General features: G+C 44.3%; 1 protein-coding gene across 1 annotated transcript; it reads left to right on the forward strand.

Annotated features, from left to right (window-relative positions):
- Nucleotides 1-2,239: 2,239 nt before the first annotated feature.
- LOC118514013 (U8-agatoxin-Ao1a-like) lies at nucleotides 2,240-24,759 on the forward strand. The gene is made up of 3 exons (XM_036060482.1): nucleotides 2,240-2,759; nucleotides 19,121-19,199; nucleotides 21,668-24,759. Exons 1-3 carry the CDS (start codon nucleotides 2,630-2,632, stop codon nucleotides 21,828-21,830), a joined length of 372 nt encoding a protein of 123 aa, XP_035916375.1. The 5' UTR covers nucleotides 2,240-2,629; the 3' UTR covers nucleotides 21,831-24,759.
- Nucleotides 24,760-25,471: the final 712 nt, after the last annotated feature.

The following is a 25,471-nucleotide window of genomic DNA, read 5'->3' on the forward strand; positions in this document are numbered from 1 at the left end:
AGGCTTTGGAGTAGTCTTTGAAGTCTTTGTTTCTAGCTGATGAGATTTCTAAAAACTCCAGCGTGTCTCCGCTTCGACGATGGACTATGAATCTCTCAGACATCTGTTAGACAAAAACTCTGTCAGTGATCAAGGAGAACAAGAGTCTAGAACATCACCGGATATCCCTTCCGAAAAAATCCTTTGTAGGTCGTCCTCACATTGTGTGGTCTAATATGATTGCAATGAGGATAATAGAGGACATTAAACAGAACAAGTTCATAATATCCGTCAACCCACAAAGGTGCGATGATGCCATTGCTGCTTCTGTGAGGAGCTCATCCACATAGGATATTCAAAGGTCTCTGTACTGGAGTTGTCCCAATTTTTCAGTTGATGTCGCGACACATTCCCACAGAAGACGCTGTATTTTTGAGTTGAGTTGAGACACTAGATGCTCGTCCATAGTTAAATGAGTTTATTTTTCTTTGCCCAATGTGACTATACACTACAGAGCTTGTGGTATCCTCAGTAACAGATCTCCTTCTGGATGATGTGATGTCCTTTGGCATACTTAAAACAGGATAGATCTTGCATCAGCATGCTTACTATCTGGTTGTGCGGTCTCCTCGATTCTTTCCTGGGAACAAAAACTCTAAAAACGCCTTCATACCAACCGTACATCATTATGACGCTTTTCCATGCATGCAAAGCAGAGTGAGATACAAGTTGATAAATCAGTACAGGACAGGCAGGAAATGGAAAACGAGAAGTGCGACACTCGAAACTACTTGAAACTAACTTCTCTCGCTTCAGCCTGGTCTCTTCCCACTAGTCTGGTGGAAGCTTGAGATGACGCTGATGACGCTATCATCATCTCATATGTATTACACGATTAAAAATGTGACTAATGTGCAAAAGTTTTCCGGGCCTCATGACGTAGTTTTAAAAACCCTATCGGAGAAAGTATGCCAACTCTGGGTTCGGATTTAAAACTCGTTTCCAAATGTTCACCTACTTTAGTCTTTTAGTACTTCCATCCGGGGAGAAGCGGAATGAAGCTAAGGATGCCAGTCTCAATTAGATTGATTGATGAGATGTATGGCATATTTTATAAACTAGCTTTTAGCAGCTTACAAAATGGCGTAAAGAAGAGTCAATAATGTCTATTTCTTTTAGTAAATTTCTTTAAGTAAATCCAACGAAACATATGGACCGTAACGCCCGTATGATTCATGTCCACGGTTAAAAATATCGCTTTATTAGTAAGTTGCAAAAAAAAACGATAGTCACATGAAGTGCGCTCAGGCTCGGTTTAATGGGCATTTTGGGGCAGTTCCCGTGTAGTGCGCCCTTTAATAGCGGGGAGGCAAATGGTGAACCCGTGTAAAGGGAAGCAAAATGTATTGCAAGTGCAAGGCATCAGCTTACCATCGCCAGGGCTGGAACAATGCCGAAGGGACTTGAAGCAAACGCCGTACGGCGACTAGGACGCCGACGACGATGATACTTTATCGCTAACGTCCAGCCAACGTACCGTCAGCTTCACCCCCGTATAGCGCCAGCACCATCCGTACTCGGTGGAGTCTGAGTGGCACGTACAAGTAGTAAGAGCGGATACTAGAAATAGGAAAACAACAGCGCGGGCATCAGATGGCGCTCGCGACTGATAAGGCAAGTGTTTTATGCGAACCGTATGGAACACCGTTTCGTACAAAGTATCGGTTGTATGGGGGTCTCCACTAAACTGCTATTCGCTTTATTTTAATGTGTAATTTGTTGCTTAAACTAAACCTCTCACAGGAGTTTTTGTGTTTGTCCTTTTCTTTTCCAGAACTAAACAATTTGAAAATCATCATAGCGATCTTGTACCTCTGAAGTTCGTCGGGAGCAGCACACAGCATCAACACATACTCTGGCAGGCTGGTTGGCCGACAACTGGATGCAGTGTGCCGACCGACCGATAAACGTCGTGGCACAGAACGCATACACGGCGCGTCGTTATCTCCGGTGTTGGGGTTCGGTTCGGCATTCGGCTAGACTTCGGATGGCTAGGACGACGACGCCGCCGCCGACTGCGTGGTTTGGTGTGGAAGATTAACACGACCGGTACGACTGGTGTGGGATCCTGCACGCCCGACAAAGCTCCCGCTAGCGGCGCACATCAGCCCAGAGCGAGATAGACCGAGCAGTGGATGCCGCCCTGCCGTTGACGCCGGGGCACGATAGGATAGGCTATATATAAGAACGTCGCAACGGTGATGGTGTTCCATCATTTCGCTTTCGGAAACGGTGGCTTTCGGAGGTGTGCGTTGCTGCTGCTGGCTGGCCAAAACCCGAGACGGCGATTCCGCGTGCGTCCCAAAGACGAGCCGTTCTGGAGTTAACCAAACACCTGTTTACGGTGCTTCGGATCACGTGCGTGTGTGTCGAGTGATTGGTGAAGTTTAAATTAACGGTCAAACGGTGTGTCTACGGCGAAGGATACAAACCAAATCACAGTAGGCGGTGAGCGTCAGAAAGCGTCAAAACGGTGCAATTAATTCGCTGTGACTAGAAGGAAGGAACAGGTTGTGCGTTTGCGGTGGTTACGGCAGGTTACGGTCCGTGGCAGATAGTCCACCATTCCCTTGCAGTGGACGACGCCAAGATGAACAAGTGTACGGTGGGAAGACTGTTGCTCTGCTTGCTGATTGCGTTCATTGCGGGAGCGCACGGTGCCAGCAACTATCTGTACGAGTCCGAGGAGCGGTACCCGGTGCCCTCGAATCTACTGGAAGGTAAGTGATCCTCAACGCGTGCCAAGACACCGCTCAGTAGCCAGAGCTCATTTATCCTGAAGAGTAGCTGTCAGACTGGGTACTCATGTACCGCAAACGGTTTTCGCCACCATATGGTTGGCATTTGATGAGCGTAAGAACGCACCACGCCAAAGCGAAACACCCGTCGGGAGCTGTGGGGCACCCGGGAACTCCTGGGCCTGCTGTTTTGCAACACACCTGTTGTTGTAGGTGCTTGATGAGAGGTGTTCTACGTGTGTCTGTGTGTGTGTGTGTGCGTGTGTCTCATTTTTAGGAGCAAACTGTTGAATGCCTTCCAGGCATAACGTGCCAGGGCAAACACCGAAAAAAGGGGGCCCCAACACGACAGGAAATTCTAATAAATGGGAGTGGCTGGGGAAAGAATGCGAAGGTGGTACGAAAGGGAGGGAAAAAGCGGGGGCAATAATTTCCGGGTGGGTTTTTCCACTTTACTATGTTGGTGCTCGTGCTGTGTTTTCTTTTGCAGATGCTTGAAATTGATTTTCCTTCCATCCTTTTTTTAGCAAATTTGAAGGAAAAATGCAACAGGTTCTCTTTAAGTGCTAAAGATCCACGTTTAGTGGTAGTTTTCCGCTCGTTCTAATTTCATTGCAAACATGTTAAACTGTCTACGCACTAAACTCCTCCCATCGACGATGAAAGCCCTCATCCAGCTAGCAAGTGCATGTGTTTCATCCAAGTGTTGCATCAGTCCCGAAGCAAGATGAAGGCAATACAGCCACCACCAACTATCAACGTTATACCATAAGCTGCATGATACCTCCTACAAGCTTAATGATTTTCAAACCCCGTTATCGGCGACAACCGATGCAGTCGGCACCATCGTTCACGCTCGATGAAATCTGAGGCGTCTTTGGTTGTGTGGCTCTGTGGATGGAATCGGTCCGGGAAGCCCTAGTCCGATTGTATCACAAGCAGCAGTACGCGCTGGTTGGAATTTTATGAATGGCTTTAATGTTGTGGAAGGTGTACGGCATGGCTGGACCCACCGCATCGTGCCTCCCCGTTTCGAACGGAATTCAGTTGCTGGTAACGATGAGCATGAAATTCCAGCGATGTATCCGTCGCGCCGTGGGAAAAGCGGGAAACGGTATGCTTGCGGACCGGAGTATCCTTCGCGTAAACATTTATCCTTTCACACAGCATCACACACGGGAACGCGCGAAATGTGCGCTCAACTAACCGGAACGTCTGCCAAGAAAGTGCCACGGGTAACTCTGGCGCATGTTGGTGTTTGCATTTTAAAGTGTTAAAGTGACAAGTGGATGTTTGTTGAAGTTGCTTAAAAGAAGAAAAGGGTTGCGATGCGGGTCACGGACAAAATTTAAGCACACAAAGGCAAACTTAAGACGGAAACGTGTGAGGAATGTTAAAAAGCTAGTCAGTAGTTGAATATTAAGATGATCGTTCTGTAGAATTGCAATTTGAATATTAAATTGACATTTTTAGCGTCCTCAAACATTGGCACCTCTTTCGACCAATTCCAATCCATTTATTGCTGCGTTCATTTAATTACGGTTGGAGTTTTCAAACACTACCAAAAGCCTGTTCCACCCCATTTACCTGCCACCCACTTACTTGGCCAGTTGCTGTAGAAATTTCCACTAGCTCTGGCTCGCCACAATGTGCCAGTGTGTCTTGACTAGGAGTGACAGGTTCTATTTTGAAACAACGCTCCACAAAAGTTGCGAACAATTGTGGTTGTGGGAAGTTTGAATGAATTATTCGTGTTGGGGCGGTAGAGGAAGACCAGGCAAACCTCATCCTCGAAACTTCCGGTTCGGTATCGTATTCGAATCGGGTTTCAGTACATCGGCACCTTGCTCAAACATTCATTTATCGATTATATTAACTGTAACGAAATGGAGAAGCAAAAAAACATGGCCGAAACGAGTCTGAAACATTGATGTAGCATTTATTGTCGTTTGGTTGTGAATGTAGATGGGAAAAGTTTCATCATGGATTTTGAACCGTTGTCCTTCCGTTCCCCTATTTTCAAGAAGATGTTTCGCCCTTCTTCTTTTGATTGTGAAACCGACAGATAGCAAGTCGGCGAAGACAATCGGATAATGTCTCCAGTCAATGTTTGACTTGTCAGCCGAACGAGCATGGGTGAAAGTTATAATGTGAACAAATTACACGAGTTCGGAACAGCTCCCGGTGAAGACGAACGGAAAGCTCGTCATTCGATTGGCGCCAAATATCCTGAAGCATTGTAAATAGAGCGCCGTAGTCAAACCCGTTTCGCAGTAGAAGGATGAACGATTCGCCGTTGTCGATGTTGGTACGGATGTCCTCGGAATGCAGAGCGGCAGATTGCAGCAGAGAAAGATTTCTTGTTAATCAGATTTTGCCTTCCTTCTGAACAGCGAATTCCTCCAGCGGATGATGCAAGGAAAAGGCAATTCTTGGTCTCATGTCATAGTGAGTAAGGGACCTCCGCCTAAAGACGGCGATTAATCATTGATTCATTAATCGTTGACAGCTTCGTGTCCACTGCTCGCTGCGATCTGTTGCTGACTCATCAGAGGTTTATGCGTTGTGTCGTCGTCTTCATCCCAAAACCCTCGGCTCATTCAGTCTTAATTGAGTTTTTTGTTCCTTTTCACGGACGTGCCGTGGACAGCACATCCTTACCATTGCTGACCACTGTTGTGTTAATTAATGTTGTGTCCGAAGTTGTAGAAGCAGTAGTGTAGGGATGTTGGGCCTACCTTTCCCCGGCCTCGATACAGAGAGAGAGCGAAAGCATTCAATCGGTACACACCTTCGTCAAAAAAGTTTTCCGCAAAAGTTCCAACAAGGTTCTACGAAATAGAAACCCCGGCTAAATGGTCCGAAAACAAACAACCGGCCAGAGCACCATAAAGGTGCGTCAAACAAGTGTCAATGGGAAAGGATTTGTTGCTCCAACACGTTCAAGATCGTCATCTGGTCGTGAAATGGTGTAAATAAATGCACACAAGCCCGGCTTGCGGCGTTGGTTTCGTTAACCCGTAAAACTCACCCTACAAGAACTGCTTTGCAACTCTTTCGCCGACCTTAAAACTCCAACCATTCGTCGTCAGGTTGGTTTGGGGGCGCATAGAAGAGCAAAGGAAACAACCACTTCATCACGACGAACGGGCACCACAAAAATGCCAATGACATCCTGCTCGATGTTTGAGTTTATCCGAAAAATGTCGGATTGTGGTAGCTTGCGTCTTTGGGAGCTTGTGTCGAACGGGAAAAACTGGGAAAAATTTTATGCAATCCGGTCCTGGAAAATGGGGTTACTGAACGAAGCGGGTTAGAGTCTGCTTCTGTACGGTGATTGATAAGCGGGTTGGGTTTGGATGATGGACGTTTTCCATTTTCAGCTTCAGCTTTAAGAAATTTCACATTTGTAGGGTGTTTTCCCTAATTTGACAACAGTGTAGGATAAATTAATTTAAGAACTCTACATATAGCAGAGCATAAGTTAAAGTTTGTCAAGTTTTGTTTGGAAAACATGTAAACACCTTTTTCTTTCTCTTTGTGTGACTTTGTTAAATTATGTGATGGTATTGTGATGTTATCTGGGTAAGGCTTGGGAAATCAATTACTCAAGCTCTCGAAAAACCTTGCTATTTTTGTGGAATCTACTCAAAAACTCTGTATTTTCCCATTTTCTCTGTGGGGCTCCACAAAACGTTATTAAAATTAGACCACATTTTAAAGATTGCTTTCGTGCACTGGGGACTTAATCAGCTAATCAAATCCTTTTCTCTCGATGGAGTTATTACACCCCAAAACACACACACACACACAACACTCGGCATCTTTTGAAGAACTGTTTGCCATTGACATGTGCAAAAAGAGCTACACGAAACAGCGAGTACATCATTCATAAAACTGTTCTTTACCTCTTTTCATTTTTCTACATTTTACTGAGCTGAGCCATCATTTACTTTCTCCCGGAAAGGATGTATCCGAACGCGTCATGATCGTGTGTGGCTCCGTATGTGTGTTTATGTGTTTGGAATTTTCAAACGACATTGAATGATTACACCATTTTTCATATCTTTTCCACTTTTCGCGAGATTACCCATCGGGGAAAAGCTTACTCTGCTGTAAGCCCTGTAAGTCTGAGTTTGACCTGCATTCGGTTTGACTTTTAAGACCCGCTTGAACGTTCAGCAGCGCTCAGACACAAAATGGCAATGGCATCTGTATTGCTTGCTTGGCACAAAACGCCCGGAATGGTGGACGAAATTGCTTCGGACAGCAATTGAACGATTATGAATTATCGTGTTCCCCGTGCCGTGAGAGATCGTGTTCCGGCCACGAAGAACTTCATTCAGCAGTTTTCGGCTTTCGGCTGGTATTGTTTCGCGGACCGGGTTTTCCACGCGTCAGTGATTTGTCATAGAGGAAAGCCGGGGAGTGAATTAAAAGAGACGGAAGGAAGTTGGCAAATGGGCAAACGGGCAAAGACGTTGTTCCCAGGAAAGTGGGAGACATTCATTTTTTGGACCTGGGCGCTGGGTCTGGAGTAGTACGACGTGTCGCCATTTTTATTGCAGCGTGGTCGACCTTCCAGAAGAACCTGGCGGTGGTTGCGTTGGCGTAGTTGGGCTTCGTCATCGTTTCGTCATTTTGGATCAGCGAAAACTGCTCTGCCACAATGACGAACGGACGTACGCACGCAATGAGTCACGAGTTTGGAGGACGAATTTGACATTGTGTGTCTTATTTTTCCTCTTCAGGGATATCTATTAGGAAAGTGAATGTGAAAAGACAAACACAGCTCTCCGGCCGTCCAAGTCATGGATCCACGTGCTTTAAAGACGAGGAAGCATATTGGAATGTACTGGAGATTGCCAAGAGGAGAATCGCCTTAAGAGCTTCTGTGCCGTACCTTACGACAATATTGTTGACTAAAATCATTGAACTCTAAGAAGGCCTTTCATGGAAAAGCGCAACCACCAGCCAAATCGTCCGTCCTGTAACGATTAGGAAGAGGATAAAAGGCTCTTCCCCGACAAAGCCCGACATTAAATGTCTTTCTCGCTCCTTCGCCTTCTGAATCGCGATTCGGACCACAGCAGCGCGCGCACGACACGGCCCCTTAGGGTTGACACTAAGTTGACGTAAATCTGGCCCCGAAGCAACTGATGGACAGCTCGATGTGATCGATTGAACTTCCGGTGCTTTGATGAACCAATTTCTGCATCCGTGTCCTTACGACCGCAACGGTTACAGACCATGATTGACGGTTCGTTTAAGAGTTGTGCGGAGGTGGCTGGTCGTCTTGTTAACAGCTTTGCGGAATAAAGGCAGCAAATTACTGGCTGCGCGGAGGTAGCTGGGAGCATTCGGCAGAATGATTAAAACATAATGATCGCTGGGAACGTTTTACGTTTGTGGTGTAGGGCGTTTTTGATGCTTAAAGGTGGGTTGCGGATGAGTATCCACACAATTTTTTGTTGTTGTGATAAGAATTAGTAAAATTCGTTACAAAGTTTTTGCAATCCAGTATCGGAGTACGGTGATTTGGCATCCTTCATTCATCGTCTATTTTTAATCGCCTTTCAATACATCGCCCGACTCAAGCGATCCGGAATAGTCCATGCTAACGAGGGTTTAGCAAACTTTTGGACGTAGGATTATGTGAGTGAAAAGCATCCCTCTGCAAAACGCAGCATCAATCTCGTTCATTTCGACGTTGCATAAATAATAAAAACCCACGAGATTTTTCATTGAACTTTGATCAATGCCAGCTGTCACGTGTCAGTCATCGTGGTTGAATAGGTCATGAAATAATTGGCGTCGCAAAGCAGCCCAACAGAATTTCGATGCGGATTCCTTTTCTTGCTCTGCACTGGTACGAGTTCCCGAAGTTCGCACACTTTATCTTTGTAACGCAAATAATAAAAGGCAAAAGGAGACCACGCTGAACGCTTCTCTCGTTGCGTTTATAGCGAGCAGTTTGGGTGTCGAGTTGATAACAATTAGTCAACCTTTGCTGTCTTTGGGGAAGCATTACGAATGCATCGGAGGGTGATGCTGTAAATTACGTGAAGCGAGACCTTCAAAGTTCGTGGAAAAAGTGCGCAAATAAGTTGGTGTGAAGAATCAATTTTCACCCAAAATGAGAGGAGAAAAAAAAGTTGGTACACAAACAACAATCACTCATTAGTATTCCATCCACCGTTGACGGTTTTCTTCCAATAAATCAATTTCGCTTTCGCTTGTTGCGATCTTTCGCCTGCACAGTGCTACGAGCGAGCTCGAGCTGTGCTTCGCTTTCGATGGAAACAAACTACAGGCGAAACACACAAAAACACGCCCAGCAGGACATCTCTGAACGAATAATGTGCAAATGAATGTTTCCATCCCACAGCCGCTTTCCCACGTGGCGAGCGAAATGGGACGCTTCTGTTTTCTACGAACCACAGTCAAATTTACTTCAAGCATCGCGGGTATGGGGAGTATTGGAGAGGAAATAAATTTTGAAAAATGACCAGCAGACGAGACGAGCACAGCAGTTCTGGCATAATGATGAATTTATTGGTCAGCAGCACCAAACAAACACAGGGCACCGTACCTTCCGAAACCAAGGTAACGAGGGATCAACCAAAGATGCAGCATCGAGAAATAGATTAACTTTGAAGCTTTCGGCCGTGTGGGCTGGCCTGTTCTTATTGTGCTTGTCCTTTTTGGTTGTCTTTTCGGTTGGTCATTATAGAGAATAGATTGAATGTTTCGGGATCGGTAGGGACGTTAAGAAGATCATTTGAAGTATCCGAGAAGCAGCGCTTTGACGAGCTTTTTCAAGCAGCTCTTGCTACTTTCATCTGTTTATCTGCTGGCTAAGCGGATAAAGGCAGCTTACGAATAATCTCATTTGGATTCATTAGTAGGTAAGAGCTGTTGTTTTTCTATTTTGAATTTAAACATTCTTACCGTTGCGCCTTCAGATAGGCAATGCGGATTGCACCACGAATGAACTACTTATCAGTTGTGGATGAATCTCTTCTTAGCAGACGATGAACACGATGCAGTAGTAAAAGGCGCCAATAAAATCTGCTTCGGTACTCCTTTTGCCTAGACAGAGAAAGGTTTTATTGCCCTTTTAAGAATCCCGTCGCTTGTGATTGGTTACAAGCTTTCACTCTAATTTTAGCACAACCATCCCGTTCGCTAAAACCAAACCCGTACGTCATTAGTCTTCTAGAGCGATTTATCTATAAATATGAATAACATCTCCTGGCCGGCGTTTCTCCTTCCGAAATCATTGCAAAGTCATCTATTTCCATCCATTGTCCACACAATCAAAGACACACGGAATGTGAAGTGTCATCGAAATGGATATTTCATGTCGCGAAATCTCAATACATTGTTTTCTCGTCCCGTGTCCCGTCTAGTTGCTTCCAGTTCCTGTCATCCAACAAAACTTTTTCTATTGCCCGTGGGAAAGCAATGAATTTTCCTGCCTACTCGTTTCCGATTCAGGCCGCTTCCCAGGTGCTATGGCTATGGAAATTATAGCTCAGCAAATTGGATGCCCGCCCCTCAGAATAGGGATATGCATTCGGTTCATTATTGCCGTACGGTAGGACGCACATCAAAGCCATCCAGCGGCTAACGACAGAACTAATGACTTTAGGCGTCATTGCCACCTGGCGAAACGAGTCGTTTATCAGCTCAACAACCCCTTTCGCATACCGTGGACCGTGGGTTGGGCAATGCGTGCCAAGATTAACGTTACACGGGCTAGTTCCGCACGAACTAGGATGAATGTGAAATTTGCAAAATTGCATATTTCTTCCTCCCTGCACTAGGTGGCAGCGGTGAAAAGGTTTATCCGGTGAACCTCCGGCGCGGCAGCAGTGGCACCAGCACCGGAAGCACGACAAACTACCGCGCGAGCCAACACTTCTGAAGAAGCCACTTATCTAGGACACACCGATAACTACACGGTGCTCGACGTGCCAAGCAGTCCCGTCCGGGTTTGCTTTCGCGTCTTTCGTTTTGCACCGGTTTCTTCCGGTAAAAGTGCGGATGAAAAGCAGATAAACCATTTTCTAACTTCCGGTGTGCACTGTTGCGTGTGCTGTTAACATGCGCAGGCTATTGTGCATCTCGGTTAGCTTCAGGAGGGTGCAAAAGAGTGCACGACTTTTGTGATTAAATTTATCATTTGTCTGCTGAAAAGCAAGCGGGACAAGGACGCTCCTGTCGGTGGGCGAAAACGGTGGCCATTTTTATGTAGCGTTATTGCAACGGAGTCTATTTTACTAGAGAAAAACTAGTTTTCGAGAGTAACCGTACGAGCTTTTAGCGAAATACGCCGTAAAGTATGCATTTTGCATGACACAATGAACTTGCAAGGAGCTTCATCACAGAATGATAATGGTAATGTTCATACCATATTTTTTGCAATTTCTGCAGGCTATTTCCATGGGGGAAAATTAGTTGCCTTATCTTTAAAGCCTCTTTAAAGTTGGCCAGATGAGCCACCAATTAAAGCAGCTAAAGAAGCAGGACGACCAACGAAACTTCGTCATGCGGTGGGATCTAGCATCACATCGGTTGCACGGTCCATCGTCCCTCTCGCGTTGCGGATAAGCGGAAAGATAAATAACACTTGACGACCGGTGCTCTGGCAACTTTTGCTCACACGCTACCCGGAGCCAGGGCACGGCTGCCCAGTGTGTTCATGTGTAAAGTTATCCGAAGCTAATTTCAACCCAACCGCGCGCGTCTAGGCTTTACGAGTTAAGGAAGCTTCTTGTTTGTGTAATCGAGTTGTGCAGCAGCTGCCGATAAATTAGCTCCCCGATCGCTTCAATCGAGCGTTAAAATGGTTGAAAAGTGCACACATACACTCATACACACGGGATATTGTGGAATATCGGCCATCATCATTTGTCTCGTACGGTAAACAATTTACCATGCTCGGGAATAAGCTTTTGCCCGGTTCCGTTCGAAGGCGCACCAGTTGCACAAACAAACAATTCAGCCTTACAGCATTTTATTTCCGGTGCCAGAGAGACGTCACAGTCTCCATTTAAACTATGTCAACTATGGTCGCCGTTTGTTGGTAGGATCGGTAAGCAGCCAGCAGCAGCAGGGAAGCGAATAGACAAGGGCGCGCGCAGCATTGTTTTGCAAACACAAATAAAAATGGAATGAAACCCATTTTCCTCGGTAACGATTGCCTCTCGTTGTGCGATTTTCCTGCGAAAGGGAAATTGTTGTTGTGGGTTGAGCCCGGCCTGTTTATGGTCCGAACGTGAAGTAACGTACGTACGTGGACAACATTTTTTCTGCTCCCTTGGATTACCTGCGAGCAGAGGCAAAAACATAATTTAAACTTTGCTGGCTTCTAATTGCCTCGTTTCCGGGCAGCGAGGACATGCGTGCCAGGACTGTGTTTGCAACAGCAGAAAAGTAAGCTCGGTTTGGCGTTGGTTTGACCTGCTGTTGGCAGTTTGTCACTCGATTCACAGTAATTGTGAGATTGGGCAGACAAAACACAAGTCCATAATTGAACGCTGGGATGAGGGAGTGTGAGTGTTGAGTAATCGCCCAAAATCGAAAGCGATGAATAATTTATAAGCTTTTCTGCTAGCTGTTGATAATAATTCCCGAGAAAACCGAAGAATGACCTTTTCCGGGTGGACGCATGCTGCAAGTCTGTTTGGTGGAGATTACGCGTTTACGGTGGATTAGCCAGGCGGCGGAAAGACTCATCGCCGTGTCCTTGAATGAGTGTTTCTATTTTAATGGATGGGTTTATATTTAGAACTGGTCCTTGTCTTCTTTAGTTGTTTAGGATGCATTCCAAGCCAAGAGTTGGCGTATAAGGGGGTAAAACACTTTCCGGGAACGTCATTCGATGCTATTTATCAGTGTCGTAGGATTGATATAGTGTGTTTTTGGATGGTTATAAATAGAAAGTGTTGATGATCGAAAGGACAATTATTTGACTAGCCTCAAACCATCGTTTGACATTTGACCAGGCCACATTGCCTTACTGCTAACGAGAAACTCTCATGATTTTTATTTGATTTGATCTGAGATAAAAGAAGGCTTAAAACATGAATTAGTACACTTTGGAAATGGCAATGAAAAACGACAAAGTAAACGCTCTCTGAGATCTCTCGAGTAAATAGCTCATTTAGAGGTTTCGAGAGATTTTGTGGTTGGAAAGCCGCAGATAGATGTGCAATAATTTATCATTAGTGCTGGTTTGTTTTAGTAAAGGTTATGATTGTTAAAGAAACCCGTCAAAAGGTTCGCTGAAAGTTCAAAACATGATAAGCAAAACGTCCTACAACAAATTAGCTTCGGAGCAGATCTTTCCGGGATGGATTTTAAATTAAAAAATGGTACCATATGGTGACCTAATGTGCCACGATTGCAATGGCTGAAGTAATTCCATTACATCGCTATCCCTGCGCTTTATCTCAATAACGAAGCCTCATCCCGATGCACCACTACGACGACGACGACTACAGGTTACTGCAGAAATATTTATGGTACCTTAGAGGCCCAGTGCCCTGTATAAAAAACAAAGAGCCCTACTACTATTTCCCTTGCAACTACATCACAACGTGCCGGCGTTGTAATATATTCATCGCTCTTCACGTTCACGCTCTCACCCGCAGCGTGAGAAATGGCTGCATAAATTATAATGAAACGTTACACCCGACGCGCCCGGGGCTAGTTTATGATACGTAAATAAATAGTTACCAAAGAAAATAGTACAGTGTACGGTGCTGTTCTCCATTTCACACGGCCTGTTGGCTTGCTGCGAAAGCTCCAGGAAACGCAGGAAACCTAATAACAACAGCGCGCGAAAGGCTTACACTGTGCCGTTGTTTCGTCTTTTATTTCCCGACCGACGACGAAGCGTGTTGTTTAATTACGTATGCATCCGGCAAGGCGTTGGTGTTGATGACGATGGGTAATTCGATTAGACCCGACGCAAGCGACACTTGGCTGTGAGCGTGCGATGGAAAATGGGAAACTCCTTGCGCTTATCCGATATTGCGATATCGCTTCCGAGGAGGAGGAGCTCGGGATTGCATTTTCTCTACCAAGATGTCATCGATACCCGGGACTCGCCCGGTTTGTTGAAGTTATTATAAGTTTCGATTTAAGGTACAAACCAGTGCACCGTTTTTCTGAGAAGGAGTTTGATTGAGTTACCCAACGCCGTCTTTCGGTTCCAGCGTGACTTGGAAAATCGATCACTCGTTTTTGCCAGCCTCGGGAGAGGTCTGGGCGAATTGGATTGCTTTCCGGTCGAACGTAGTCACACCTGCCAGTGCCAGGATGTTTGGCTTGGGCCTTGCTGAAGGTAATTTGGACAATCGGCCCAAGACTGGGCTGGACTGGCAAGAGTCTGGTGGTTATTGAATTTAGAAGAAAGGAAAAGTGTTTGATGTTGGGTGTGAAAACCGGGATCTGGCCGGTGGAGAGCTATGTCCGATGAAACGTGATAGTGTTTGCTAGTGTCGTTTCGTCACTGTTTGCATCTTGAGAGTGTTTGCCAAAGCTGTGTTAAGTGCTTTTACACTCTTTTTGTTGTATCTTTCTTGAGAGCTTTTTTGGGTGTCTATGAAGAGTTCAGGGTGCTCTAACTCTATTAGCAGAAAGAAACTCTCTATCAGAATGTATCACACATCAATTCATCTAGTGAGAAGCAAGCACAATACCTCGTCACACTTGACTTACCCTGAATACTGGAAGAATGGTGGTAAACTAAAAAAAAAAATCCTGGCGAAGACAGAATGGCCACACTCATTTACGGATCAGTGATTAGTGACAATGGCCGGTGACACAGAGCTGTCATTGTGCATATTTTCGGCGAGCAGGTTACATATTTCCGACGAATTCCTTGTGCAAAAAAAGCGGCTCAATCCTCGATGGTCCCCGGTTAAGAAGTGACTGGATGAAGAATTAAACCCTTTTAAAGTGGCCCGAGATTTGTTGAACCCATTCGCAACAAAGGTCCCCCGGAACGAAGGGGTTTTGTGTGATAAAAAGGGATGAGATTTGTGATTAAAGGGTTTACTGTACCTTTTTCACGCAATCCTGCACCAATCGGTCCTTCTGTCCGATAGAAATGAAATGTGTTGCTGCTATTGTTAAAGATGCTCTTGTTTTTGAGAACAAGCTTTATAACAATGTTAAGCATTGTTAACCTTCAAGTCTACCATTTACGATCTAATCAACTTAGGTCTTGAGCAAGTTGCACTGCTGCTGCTGCTGTCACGTTGCAATTTTAAAATCACCCTTTAAACGCCATATTGGATCATGGTGACACACGCTCGTCTGGCTTCCAAAGGCCGGTACCGGAAATGGCTGGAATGTTCTCAATTAATGGTTTGCCATTGCCCTGGATCCTTTGTATTAAGCCCTCGGGTTGCCATCAAGGTTCCCTCTCTCCCTTGGGTTGTTATGGACTGCACAATAAATGGAGTTTCGTGCTAAAGAAACCACCAGAACCAGATGGCGTCTCCGTAGGACGACTTGCCGGCACTACTCTTTGTGTTTGGCGCCATGGTCTTGCCCAGCCCAGCGGTCCAGGAAGTTCGAGGAAATTGAAATTGCACTCTGAATCAACAGCAACCCAGAGGAGGTGTTCTATTGTAGGTATCGCCACGGAGTTGCTTGGTGTGCACCTTTTGGAGAAGGCAAAGAAGGCTAGGTCAGTAATGGCTTGATTGCGGCCATCTTAAGACTGTAGTTATGAAGTAATGGTACGTAGTCCAGACCGCTCTCCGAGGGTAGTGTGTGGCAATTTAGAGCAAATTGTACTTATTTTGCATTGCTTGCATACATCCTTTAATTCTTTGGCTAACGATGGAAGGCTGAGGCGGGAATGGGAAGATTGAGATTGATTATGTTTGCAACAGGAATTTCCTACCGTCTTCCGTCTTCAGAAAGTATAGGTATCGCTTTCAATTTACCAATTATTTTCTATCCCCAAATCTTCATCAAATAAAACACGCTCTTTGACTCATCCTGGTGCTTTTCGCCTGTCTCAAAAATTAAGCCCCTGCGAGTTATGCAAACGCAGCACAAGCAGATGTCAAATGAAGTTACGACAAAAATGTGATTATCCTGCTGCCAGCCACCATTTACGATACACATTCCATCGTACAAAAAAAAAAAAAAAAAAAACATCCAACCAGAAAAATCCGACCAAAAACACATCAACTCGGGTGGGCCAATTTTCCCATTACACCCAATAAGCGGGCCGATGGAAGCCGGGGCAAATAAAATGTGCGAATATTTTGCTTTACGCCTCACAAGCCGAAGCACCCTCAAATTGATGATGTAAAAATATAAAAATGGATCATCATCATCGTCGTCGTCGTCATCGTCGGCATCTTGTTGCGTTCGGCGAGGGCAAGATGTAGACGCGGAGTGAAGCTATTTCTCCGATAACTTCCAATCCCGCTAGGAAATCGAGACGACTTCCCGCCGTACTTTGGCGTTCGTGTCGGAAAGCGCTTTGCAAGAAGCAGCTCCACGTGACTAGGAAGCGTAGCGTTCCATCGTTAAATCAACAAGCATTATTATTATGCTAGCGTTGACGAAATCAAGCGTTTCTCTTTGAAGTGCATGAGCGACATATGGGAAAAGAGTGCTGAGAAAAGAGTATATCCCGTTAGTAGTAGCCGGTTAGCGTTGTGGTAGTTTCCCCGAACTACATTATCCGCCACGCACGCAGAGCTTAATTTATTTCTACTCAACTTTGTCCCATTGATCGACTTACTCGTACTTGCCGGACGAGATATTCATCCGGGTGAGTATATCGGTAAGGATAAAAAGGCCTGTGCTTCTGCCCACCGACGGCTTGGACGGCTTCCAAGCGGGAACGGATGACATTTACGGCGATGTGCAAGAAAATAGGAAGCTTTTCGAGTGCACAAAATGAGGTTAACTTTTATGTCTTCTGTGTCACTTGTTTGATGCAGTTGGAGCGTTCGTCTGAGGGAGTTTTTGATGAAGCTTGATAAAAAGGATGAAGTTTTTTTTTTTTGTAACCTGGAGACGAAGAACCATGTCGCGACACGTGGAAAGCGGTGGTTGCTGGTACTCAATAACAATAACGCGATTGACACACAAGCAATAATAATACCGACGCCTTTGTAAAGTGCCAGAAGGCGAAAGAAGGGATACAAGAAACCCAGACGTTATATTCTTTAGCTAAGCAGAGCAAAAAAGAGAGAGAGAGAGAGTGATCTCATGTTTCAAGCAATCAAGCTTTCCTTTTAAACGCTATTCTCGTAACAAAAGGCTTCATTTTTATAAGCATCGTTTACTGATTCGTCCGCCCGTAATTACAATGCTTGTAACGTCGTTTTTTAAAATGCGCTTCAAGTTTTTGTTTTATTTTACTTTCTCTTGCTCCTCTCACGGATGAGATTTTCATTCATGGATGCAGCAGGAAAATGAGCTACTACCCTTAGGCCCACACGCGGGGGTTTTCCAGACAATTCTTCGCAATTGATATAAATCTCCCATTATGATGGTAACAAAAGGCCTGCCAGTCGATTTCCATCCAGCGTCCTCTCCTAGGGGGCCTATTGCCTGGAATTGGAAACCGGGAGGTTGATTGGGAACAGCACGACGAGTCATCCTTGCAACACCTCCTCACTCATTACAAGACACTCACACGGTGATGGTAAATTGATATCCATGTCTGTCGTTTTCCGGGGGTTTTTCTCGGAAAAGTAGCTGGCGAATAGAGAAATCGCAACAGCTGATAAGCTTCGGGTGTGAAAAATTGGTTTCATAACAAGAGATTAGATAAGGACGCGGTGTATACTACTCGTCCGTACGTATCAATCAACGCTTACAACTAATACTAGCAGCTGTGAGCACGTCAGCCCACGTCGACAGGTTTTGTGTGTCCTCAGCTCAACCACCACCATCACCATCATCCCGATTTCGGTCGATTTCGATAAACTTACCATAAAACAAACACGAAACCAATATGGATCGTAACGTGTTTCCCTTTCAACGTCATCGGGTGTTGTCATCGACCACGTCGTAACACATGGCTGACGATTTATCTCCCGTTGTTCGCCATTTGTTTTTTTTTTGTGTTGTTGGTGTTGTTTCAATTTGACTTCCCGATGCCCGCCCAGTGCTTAGTACCGAACTTGATGGTCAATTACACAGCACTTTGCGTACGGTTGCACGGGTACTTCCGACAGCTGTGCAGCGTTGTTGACTCTCCGTTCTCTCTTATCGATAAGCCAGTGAAAAGCGGCCCGTGTGTGGATGTGATGTAGAAAAATACACCCAATAAATACGATCAATCCATGTGAGCTAACCTCCTAACTTGTGCTGTGGCCAGACCTTCACGCCCGACGCCTACGAGATCGATTAAAAAATGGTTGGAGCAAGAGAGAGCAAACGGCAAGCGGAGCGCAACAGCCCACAAACGTCAAACCACATACACACACACACACGCAGTTCCTCCATCCTGGGAGGTCCTCGTAGTTGGAGACTAACCAGCGACTCGTAATTCCGAAATGGATCAATAATGTGAGTGTGTGTGATGCTCTCCAGGAGTATGGGCAGGCCGACCGGGTTACGATCATGTGCGCTTAAGTGGATGTTAACTTGGTTCGCTACAAATTTATGCTGTATCCATCGAACCGACTAGCTGACGACTAGCGCAAAAGAGGATAGAAGGAAGAGGCCGGGTGGTTGGAGTTTGTCAGGATGCGTCCATATTAAAAGAGCACAAAAAAGAAGGGAAAAGCTCTTCCTACCATCCAATACGGTGACGTTGTGTGGTAATTTCCGGCATATGGAATTTGTTGGACGTGCTTTCTGTTTTTCTTTTCCTTGGCCGCCATACGTTTTGGGGAAAATTTAATGGAACAGCTCGACACTTCCCACCATCTCCCACCGCAGCTCTACAAGCTCCGGTGGATGATGATGTGATTTGAGGGGCGTGTGAATAATTGACGGGCGATAATTGAAGGATGCCATATAATGGATGCAACAAGGTTGGGGTCTCTGAACGGTTTAGTCGGTACGTTACATGCAATTAATTACCGTCAGATTATCTCTGGTTGAGCCTGAAAGAGCGGTTTAATACTTACTGCTTGCTACTAAGATATTAAGGCGCCTAAAAGTATGCAATTGGTGCAGTATTGCAATGTGACGCTAAAAGGGACTAAGGAGAGAAATTTTACGTTAACAGTATCAAAGAAGCGAAATTAAAATGTACTTCGCACTTTAGGGGTTGGAGAGGTCTTTACAAAACGTCAAAATACTGTGGATTAACACAAAACAAATTTTATATTTATTTGCAGATGAAGCCGAGGAGAACGATCGAGCAAGTCTTACGGACGATGGACTGTTAGAGAACTATCTACAAGGCGGTGCCTCCAAGTAAGTTAACTCACCCAACAAGCTACAAACAACATTGCAGAAACTGAATGCCATTCTCGTTTTTTCCCCCAAATCCTCAAATCCTCCCCAAATACAACCTCACAAAAAAGTTAACCTGATTTACCATAAATCGATTTCTCGCTAAATCCGTTGAGGCTTGGCCAAAAAAGTTTTTCAATTTACCTACACCCACCCTAGAGAGTGGAACCGAGTTGTTGTTGGTGAGCTTTTTTTTCCATTCTCATGAATGATCGATTAGAAGCGATATGAAAATCAAATATCTTTCAAGTGGATTCCCAACCGCAATCGGAATGGCTTGTGCTGTGGCCTGTTTTTATCGTGTCGGCCATATTTTTCAATTACTCGGTCACCAACTGTTGCTATTTTTACACCCCGGACACACACACACACCATGTGCGCTGGGATGTGTAATAAACAATTTGTCATAAAAATAAATCAAACCAAGATGGTGACCGTTTGCCACCGCGTTCAAACGCTGGGGATTGATGGGTGTGGAAAACCTCTTCCCAGAGCATACCATTACAATCAATCCGGGACGTGATGAAAATTCCATTTCATCAACAATGTATGCTGCACGAAAGAAAAAGAACAACAACAAAAAAATGTTATTTTTCGTACTCAGAAAATAGGCGTGGGAAATGGCGAAAATATGTGGGAAAATGCGAACGATACATGACCTTCGTTCCAAAAACGGGGACAAAAAGACAGAATAACAAAACACATCACCAGGCAAATAATGATAAGTACTATGTTGAGTGTTAAATGTGTTGTGTGTGTGGGTCTGCTTTTTTGTGTAAGAAAAACATGTGGGGGAAAACAAAACTTCAATTCCAGCTTGACCATGAGCGGAGGAAAACACAGTCGACGACAGTCCTCAAGGATCAAGGACGCCTTTTCGCCTCTAAACTCCTTATCAAGCGGGTGTGTATGTGTGTCTGTACAGTATTATTATTATTTTTTTTTGCACCAGCCGGTCGGTGGACACGGAACGCTCGAAGAAGAAATGTCAAGAGATTGTTTTTCCTTCCATTTCCCTATCCCCTAAAACCCGGAGGCCATTTTATCTGCTCTGATTTCACAACCAACGCGACGCTTATCTTGCGTTGTGCGGTAAATACCGAAATTCCTCGCGTACCAGCTTGCGATTAGAGTGACACATCGGTATGTAAGTAGGCTGTGCAAAACACACACACACAGGCAGACACAAACACAAAGGGGGAGAAAAAACTTTTCATCAGCACGACGTCGTTTTTCCGTGCATTATTCGGTTGAGCTTTTGAGCTTTCCCTTTTTGACAGTTTACTTTATCGACAGTGTTTTGGGCGCAGCGAAAAATAAACTGCTGAGTTGTCACACATGGTCAAATGGAAAGGGGGGGAAAAAGCAAGGAAAAGCCAGCATTCGCGTGGGATGATGAAAATTGATTGGATGTGGCACACATTTCGACACCCCGGTGCTTATCGTTGCTTTCGCTCGCCTTCTCCACTCAAAAAAACCATACGGCCACGAGAGCTTTATTTGCCGCAAACGCATTCCACAAACAATTTAACCTTGTGTTGGTGGGCCGGATTAACGATGTTCTTATTATTTCCCTGGTTTTAACATCACTTTTGCGTCGAACTTTTTTTTTTAAGAAGCTTGACATATTTTTCGCTCCCCATTCGAAGGTTACCATCGAGCGTGATAAGCGGATAAGATGAGACTTTTGTCTTTAATGTTGGGTGTTGGTAATGAAAAAGAAGTCACGTTTCGAAGGCTCAACGGTAGCTTTTTTTGTGCTGAGTCACTTCCGACGCGCGGAGACACCGATATGATATGAGCTGTCAGTGATTGAGTGATTAATGGCCTCTTAGTGGAGTTCCCGCGAATGGGCAGAATGGGGTGGTTTTTGTTTGTTGGTCGGGATAATTAAGGCAATAGGTAGCGCACAAGACAGGCATCCGTTTTACTACACATAATGAACTGTTCAGATTTGTTGCTTTGAGCTGTTTGTTAAGTATCGTGTTAACATGATGATGAAGTTACAAGGACACAAGGAAGTCACGTAAACCATCTAGTAAAGTCCAGTCTTGGCTTGTGGTTTTTAACAGCTACAGAGGTCGTTAAAATCGCCCACTACTGACGCGATTGCTACTTCTGAGTTTGATCCTACCAAGACTCCTTTGGGTTCGTGTTTGGGCGACCTCAAAAGACATCACCAGTCTACCAGAGCCTGTCAGTTTTATAGGATCTAAAATCCTTCTGAATCCAACTTAACTGATTCATAAGTTCTTTAGAGTCACAGCGTCATTCATTGTGATAGGCCTTCTGTGTGAAGTTGGTCATACGACATCAATTATAATTCTGTCCTGTCATCTTTAAATTTTACAGTCATTTACGTTTAAGCATTCAATCAATCAACTAATAAAGTGTTTTGTTCACTACTCTCCTTTCACTAACTTTTGCAGACGATCATCCCTGATCCAGGTGTACCGAAGGGGATGCATCCCACGGGGTGGTAACTGTGACCATCGGTCTAACGACTGCTGCCACAACAGCTCCTGCCGGTGCAATCTGTGGGGCTCCAACTGTCGCTGTCAACGCATGGGCCTGTTCCAGAAATGGGGATGAGCGCTGAACGAGTTAGATCACTAAGCTCCTTACCAACCCTTCCCGAGTACTTCTAAATTGTGTTCGTTCTTCAAATCTTTGAGTTCTTTACTTTAAGCAGTTTGTAAATCTGGAGTAATAATTTAGGCTTCCCAATATGCATCATTCGTTTGTTTTAAACTCCTCTTTTCATCACTAAAAATTACATTCTTTGCGTTTAGTCCTACACGAAACAAGAATCTGACACACGGCATCCAGAACCATTGCAAATCGATTAACCGGACAAGAAGCGTCAAACTATCACGGAACGGAACAACGGAAAAATAATATCTGATCACGAACACGGAACCGAAACTAATGATTACGATGATGCATTGTACGTAAGGCGCAACGTTTATTACAAACACAAATTACTTCCTAGCTGCTCTGATGGTGAATTAAGGATTTTGATATAATAAGGAAGCAAAAGTACATTTATATATATACATACAGCTATATACATACACACCTCCACATATATATATACATATATACATACACGTACATGAAGCGTATATAAAACACCTAACACACATACCTTGTAACGATTACACTAGCACAGCTCCACCAGTTGTGTGTGTGTGTGTGGGGAACAGGGTTTGACGCACGTCGAAGTGGCTCCTTGGACCTTCGACAGCAGCTCGGCAAGTGTTCCCATTTCGGACACCGCACGAAGAAGTATGTCCTCTGGTTCAACTGGTTCAAGAACAAAACAAACAAAAAATCAAAGAAGAGACATAAACGCTTTGATTCTTCGATGTCTGTCCTCTCCACAAAAATAAAAAAATCCAAACATCCAGACAGAACATTTGACTGGCTGGTGGTGTGACTGGTGACTGGCGAGATCGGGGGTTGACGAGACGAGCACTGTTACTGCATTAGGGTGTAAAAGGAGGCGGGGTAAAAAAGAAAACCAAAAATTCCCTTTATTAAGTACTAACGAAGATACATGTAAAGAAAACCCAGAAAACCAAACAAAAAAAAAAAAAACAAAACTAACTCTCGATGTGTGCGTGTGTGTGTTAAAATGCGACCAGGATGCGTAAATTTTGTGGTAAATTACATGAACATGCAAGTAGTGAGATACTGGATCATTTCCTCCTTCATTTAATCATTTTCGTTTTAATTGGGATTATTGCTTTTTGATGAAATAAGCTTAAGATAACATTTTACTTATTGTTAACCTTCTTTGTCCTTTATATTTTACCCCAGACCATTCTTTTTTCCTTCAAAATAGTTTTTTTCTGCAACAAATTCTAATTATTTATATTTATTTATTTATTTATTTAAACATTTGTAATTCGAATAATAAGTTTTAAAAAATGTTTTTGAGATCAAAAAGAAAAGTAAACAGAAAAACAGATAAAAATTGTAACAGAACTACCATAGAAGATTAAAATTCATAAGTGTAAAGATCATTTGCAAAGAATTCTGTCCAGAGAAAGAGGGAAGAAAGTGATGAAACGATGCACTATGCAAATATGCACTGCTTGAGGCACTGGTATTCGGACGTATAAAACTAGCACATTGGATGGAAAATTGTAGAAGCAAATAGTTTTCCTACTTGATGTAAAACAGTAGCAACAAACCAAAAAACAACCACAGATGAAGAGCATTAACTCTTGTACTAACACACATATACTTAACCATTTTAACCAAGCAAAAGAAGAAAAAAACAATACGAAATGACTTAAAGTGAACCTGTTCCTGTGAGCGTCATGGTGCCCAGCCACACATTAGTACCGACGCAGCAAAACACCGCAACAGGCCAGGGACACGTTCAGCTGACGACTAGGCGACAACCTAGCAAACACAACAACAACAAGAATTCCTTTAGCAGATTTGGAGAACAGATCACCACAGTCTATTCTCGAGTAGCTTCGAGTGTATAAGTGTCAGTTTGTAGTGGTAGATCATGACAGCGCTACGAACATAGCAACTGCTCGAATGCCCATTTTGACAGCTAGTTCGAGCTTGAACGCAGCCGCGAAAAAGCCTCTCCAGCAGGGTGACGGAGTGGTACGGTCGGTCTGTTTGGTAGTGGTAGATCATGTTCCGATACGATGGGAAAGGATTCAGGTCCGGATGTCGATGTCTACTGTCAGTGACACTTCCAATGCACCAACACCAACACCATCTTCCGGTGCAACTGCGATGGCGAGCGGTGGACCGTTTCCCAGCCTTTCAAACGAACGATAGTAAAATTCACCGCTCGTCACCGTTTGGACAGTGGTCGCGGATAGTGCATTGTGCCGGACAGTTCTGGTCCGAGTGCTAACCGGATGACAGATCCCACTGCTTGCACCTCACAGTTCGACGTCGAGTTCGAAAGCCCTGCTCGGCGAGAGCCTTTTTCATGCAACCACGTAGCATTCTATATGTACTTTGAGAAACGAATTGTAATTATCCCCTTTCCTTCCCTCCCTTTCCCTCCTCCCCGTCCCCCACCAGGCCTAGTGTCGTTTCCGTGTAATTTAAACGTAATTGTGACCACCTAAAAGGCAACACTGAAACATTATAAGATAAACAAGCTTCAAACATTAAGACTCTACGTGAGCGGTGTTGTATTCCGGAGAGTGTACTGACGGATGAACAGGCGTGCATTTTATTTCCATCTTGTGTTGTTGGGTTTTTTTCCGTATTTTGAATGCCCGGTCCTTCCCGGACACGGCTGTTGGAACGACGGGGAAAAAGAAATCGTTTAGGGAAAGATGGCCGATGAGGAGTACGTTGAAGATAATAAAACAAACCTAAAACAGAAAAGAATTAGAATGATGCGAACGGACGAGGATAACACGTGGCTGAGAAGTTGAACATTAGTGCGTGTGCAGGAGAGAGAGAGGGAAAGCGTTAATGACGGAGAAAGGATGAACAAATAAAACAATATACAAACAAACCAATGCAAAGTTAATCACACTGTTAGCCACTGTTGCAAAGCTCACAAACCATAAACTCTTTAATTTTTCCTTTTTTTTTGTTTCGCTTTTATTGAATACTTCTGATGGGACAACAATCTGTACGTTTTTGTTGGTTGACCCGAAGAAGAGTTTTTTTTCTTATTTGTGAAAGAAAGTAATTCCCTTCTTGCATTGCATTTCCTCCCGGCTAGAAAACCTTATGGTAAGATAATTAAATTTTATCCGTATTTTAATTTCTTACAACCAGCGTCTCGCGAAAGAATAATTCAACCTTTTTTTCATCACACTCAATTTGTTTGATGCGGGAGAGCCAAACCATGAATTTCTATTACCGCTAAGTGCTTCTATCGTCTTGGTGCACTTCTTCAGTTTGCAGAAAGTTTGCGTTAGGAAATAGGAGGAACAACTTTTGTTACACCATTGTAATGGGTAATGGATCTTGTGAGAGTGTGTGTGAGAGAGAGAGAGAAAGAAAAAGATGAAGCAAAGAGTTTGTTGGATAAGCTGAATTAGGGTTAAAGTTTGCCAACACTTAACCGGCATGATCTGCTGTAATAAAGAGCTTTCCGGAATATCGCTGAGCAGTCTTCGCAGAACACGCAGCCATGGATGCATTCGCAGATGTGTTATTGTGCTAGAGAAGTTGTTTAAATAAATGTTAAAAATCGTTATTTAATGTAAAAACGGTCAAGAAAGTGAGGTATC

Source organism: Anopheles stephensi, chromosome 3, assembly GCF_013141755.1.
Source record: "Anopheles stephensi strain Indian chromosome 3, UCI_ANSTEP_V1.0, whole genome shotgun sequence".
NCBI lineage: Eukaryota > Metazoa > Arthropoda > Insecta > Diptera > Culicidae > Anopheles > Anopheles stephensi.

Excerpts from the sequence above, each read along its gene's own strand:
- LOC118514013 (XM_036060482.1), top strand. The coding sequence starts at position 2,630 with ATGAACAAGTGTACGGTGGGAAGACTGTTGCTCTGCTTGCTGATTGCG. Across the intron at positions 2,760-19,120 it reads GCCCTCGAATCTACTGGAAG|ATGAAGCCGAGGAGAACGAT; the intron begins GTAAGTGATCCT and ends ATTTATTTGCAG. Across the intron at positions 19,200-21,667 it reads CTACAAGGCGGTGCCTCCAA|ACGATCATCCCTGATCCAGG; the intron begins GTAAGTTAACTC and ends TAACTTTTGCAG.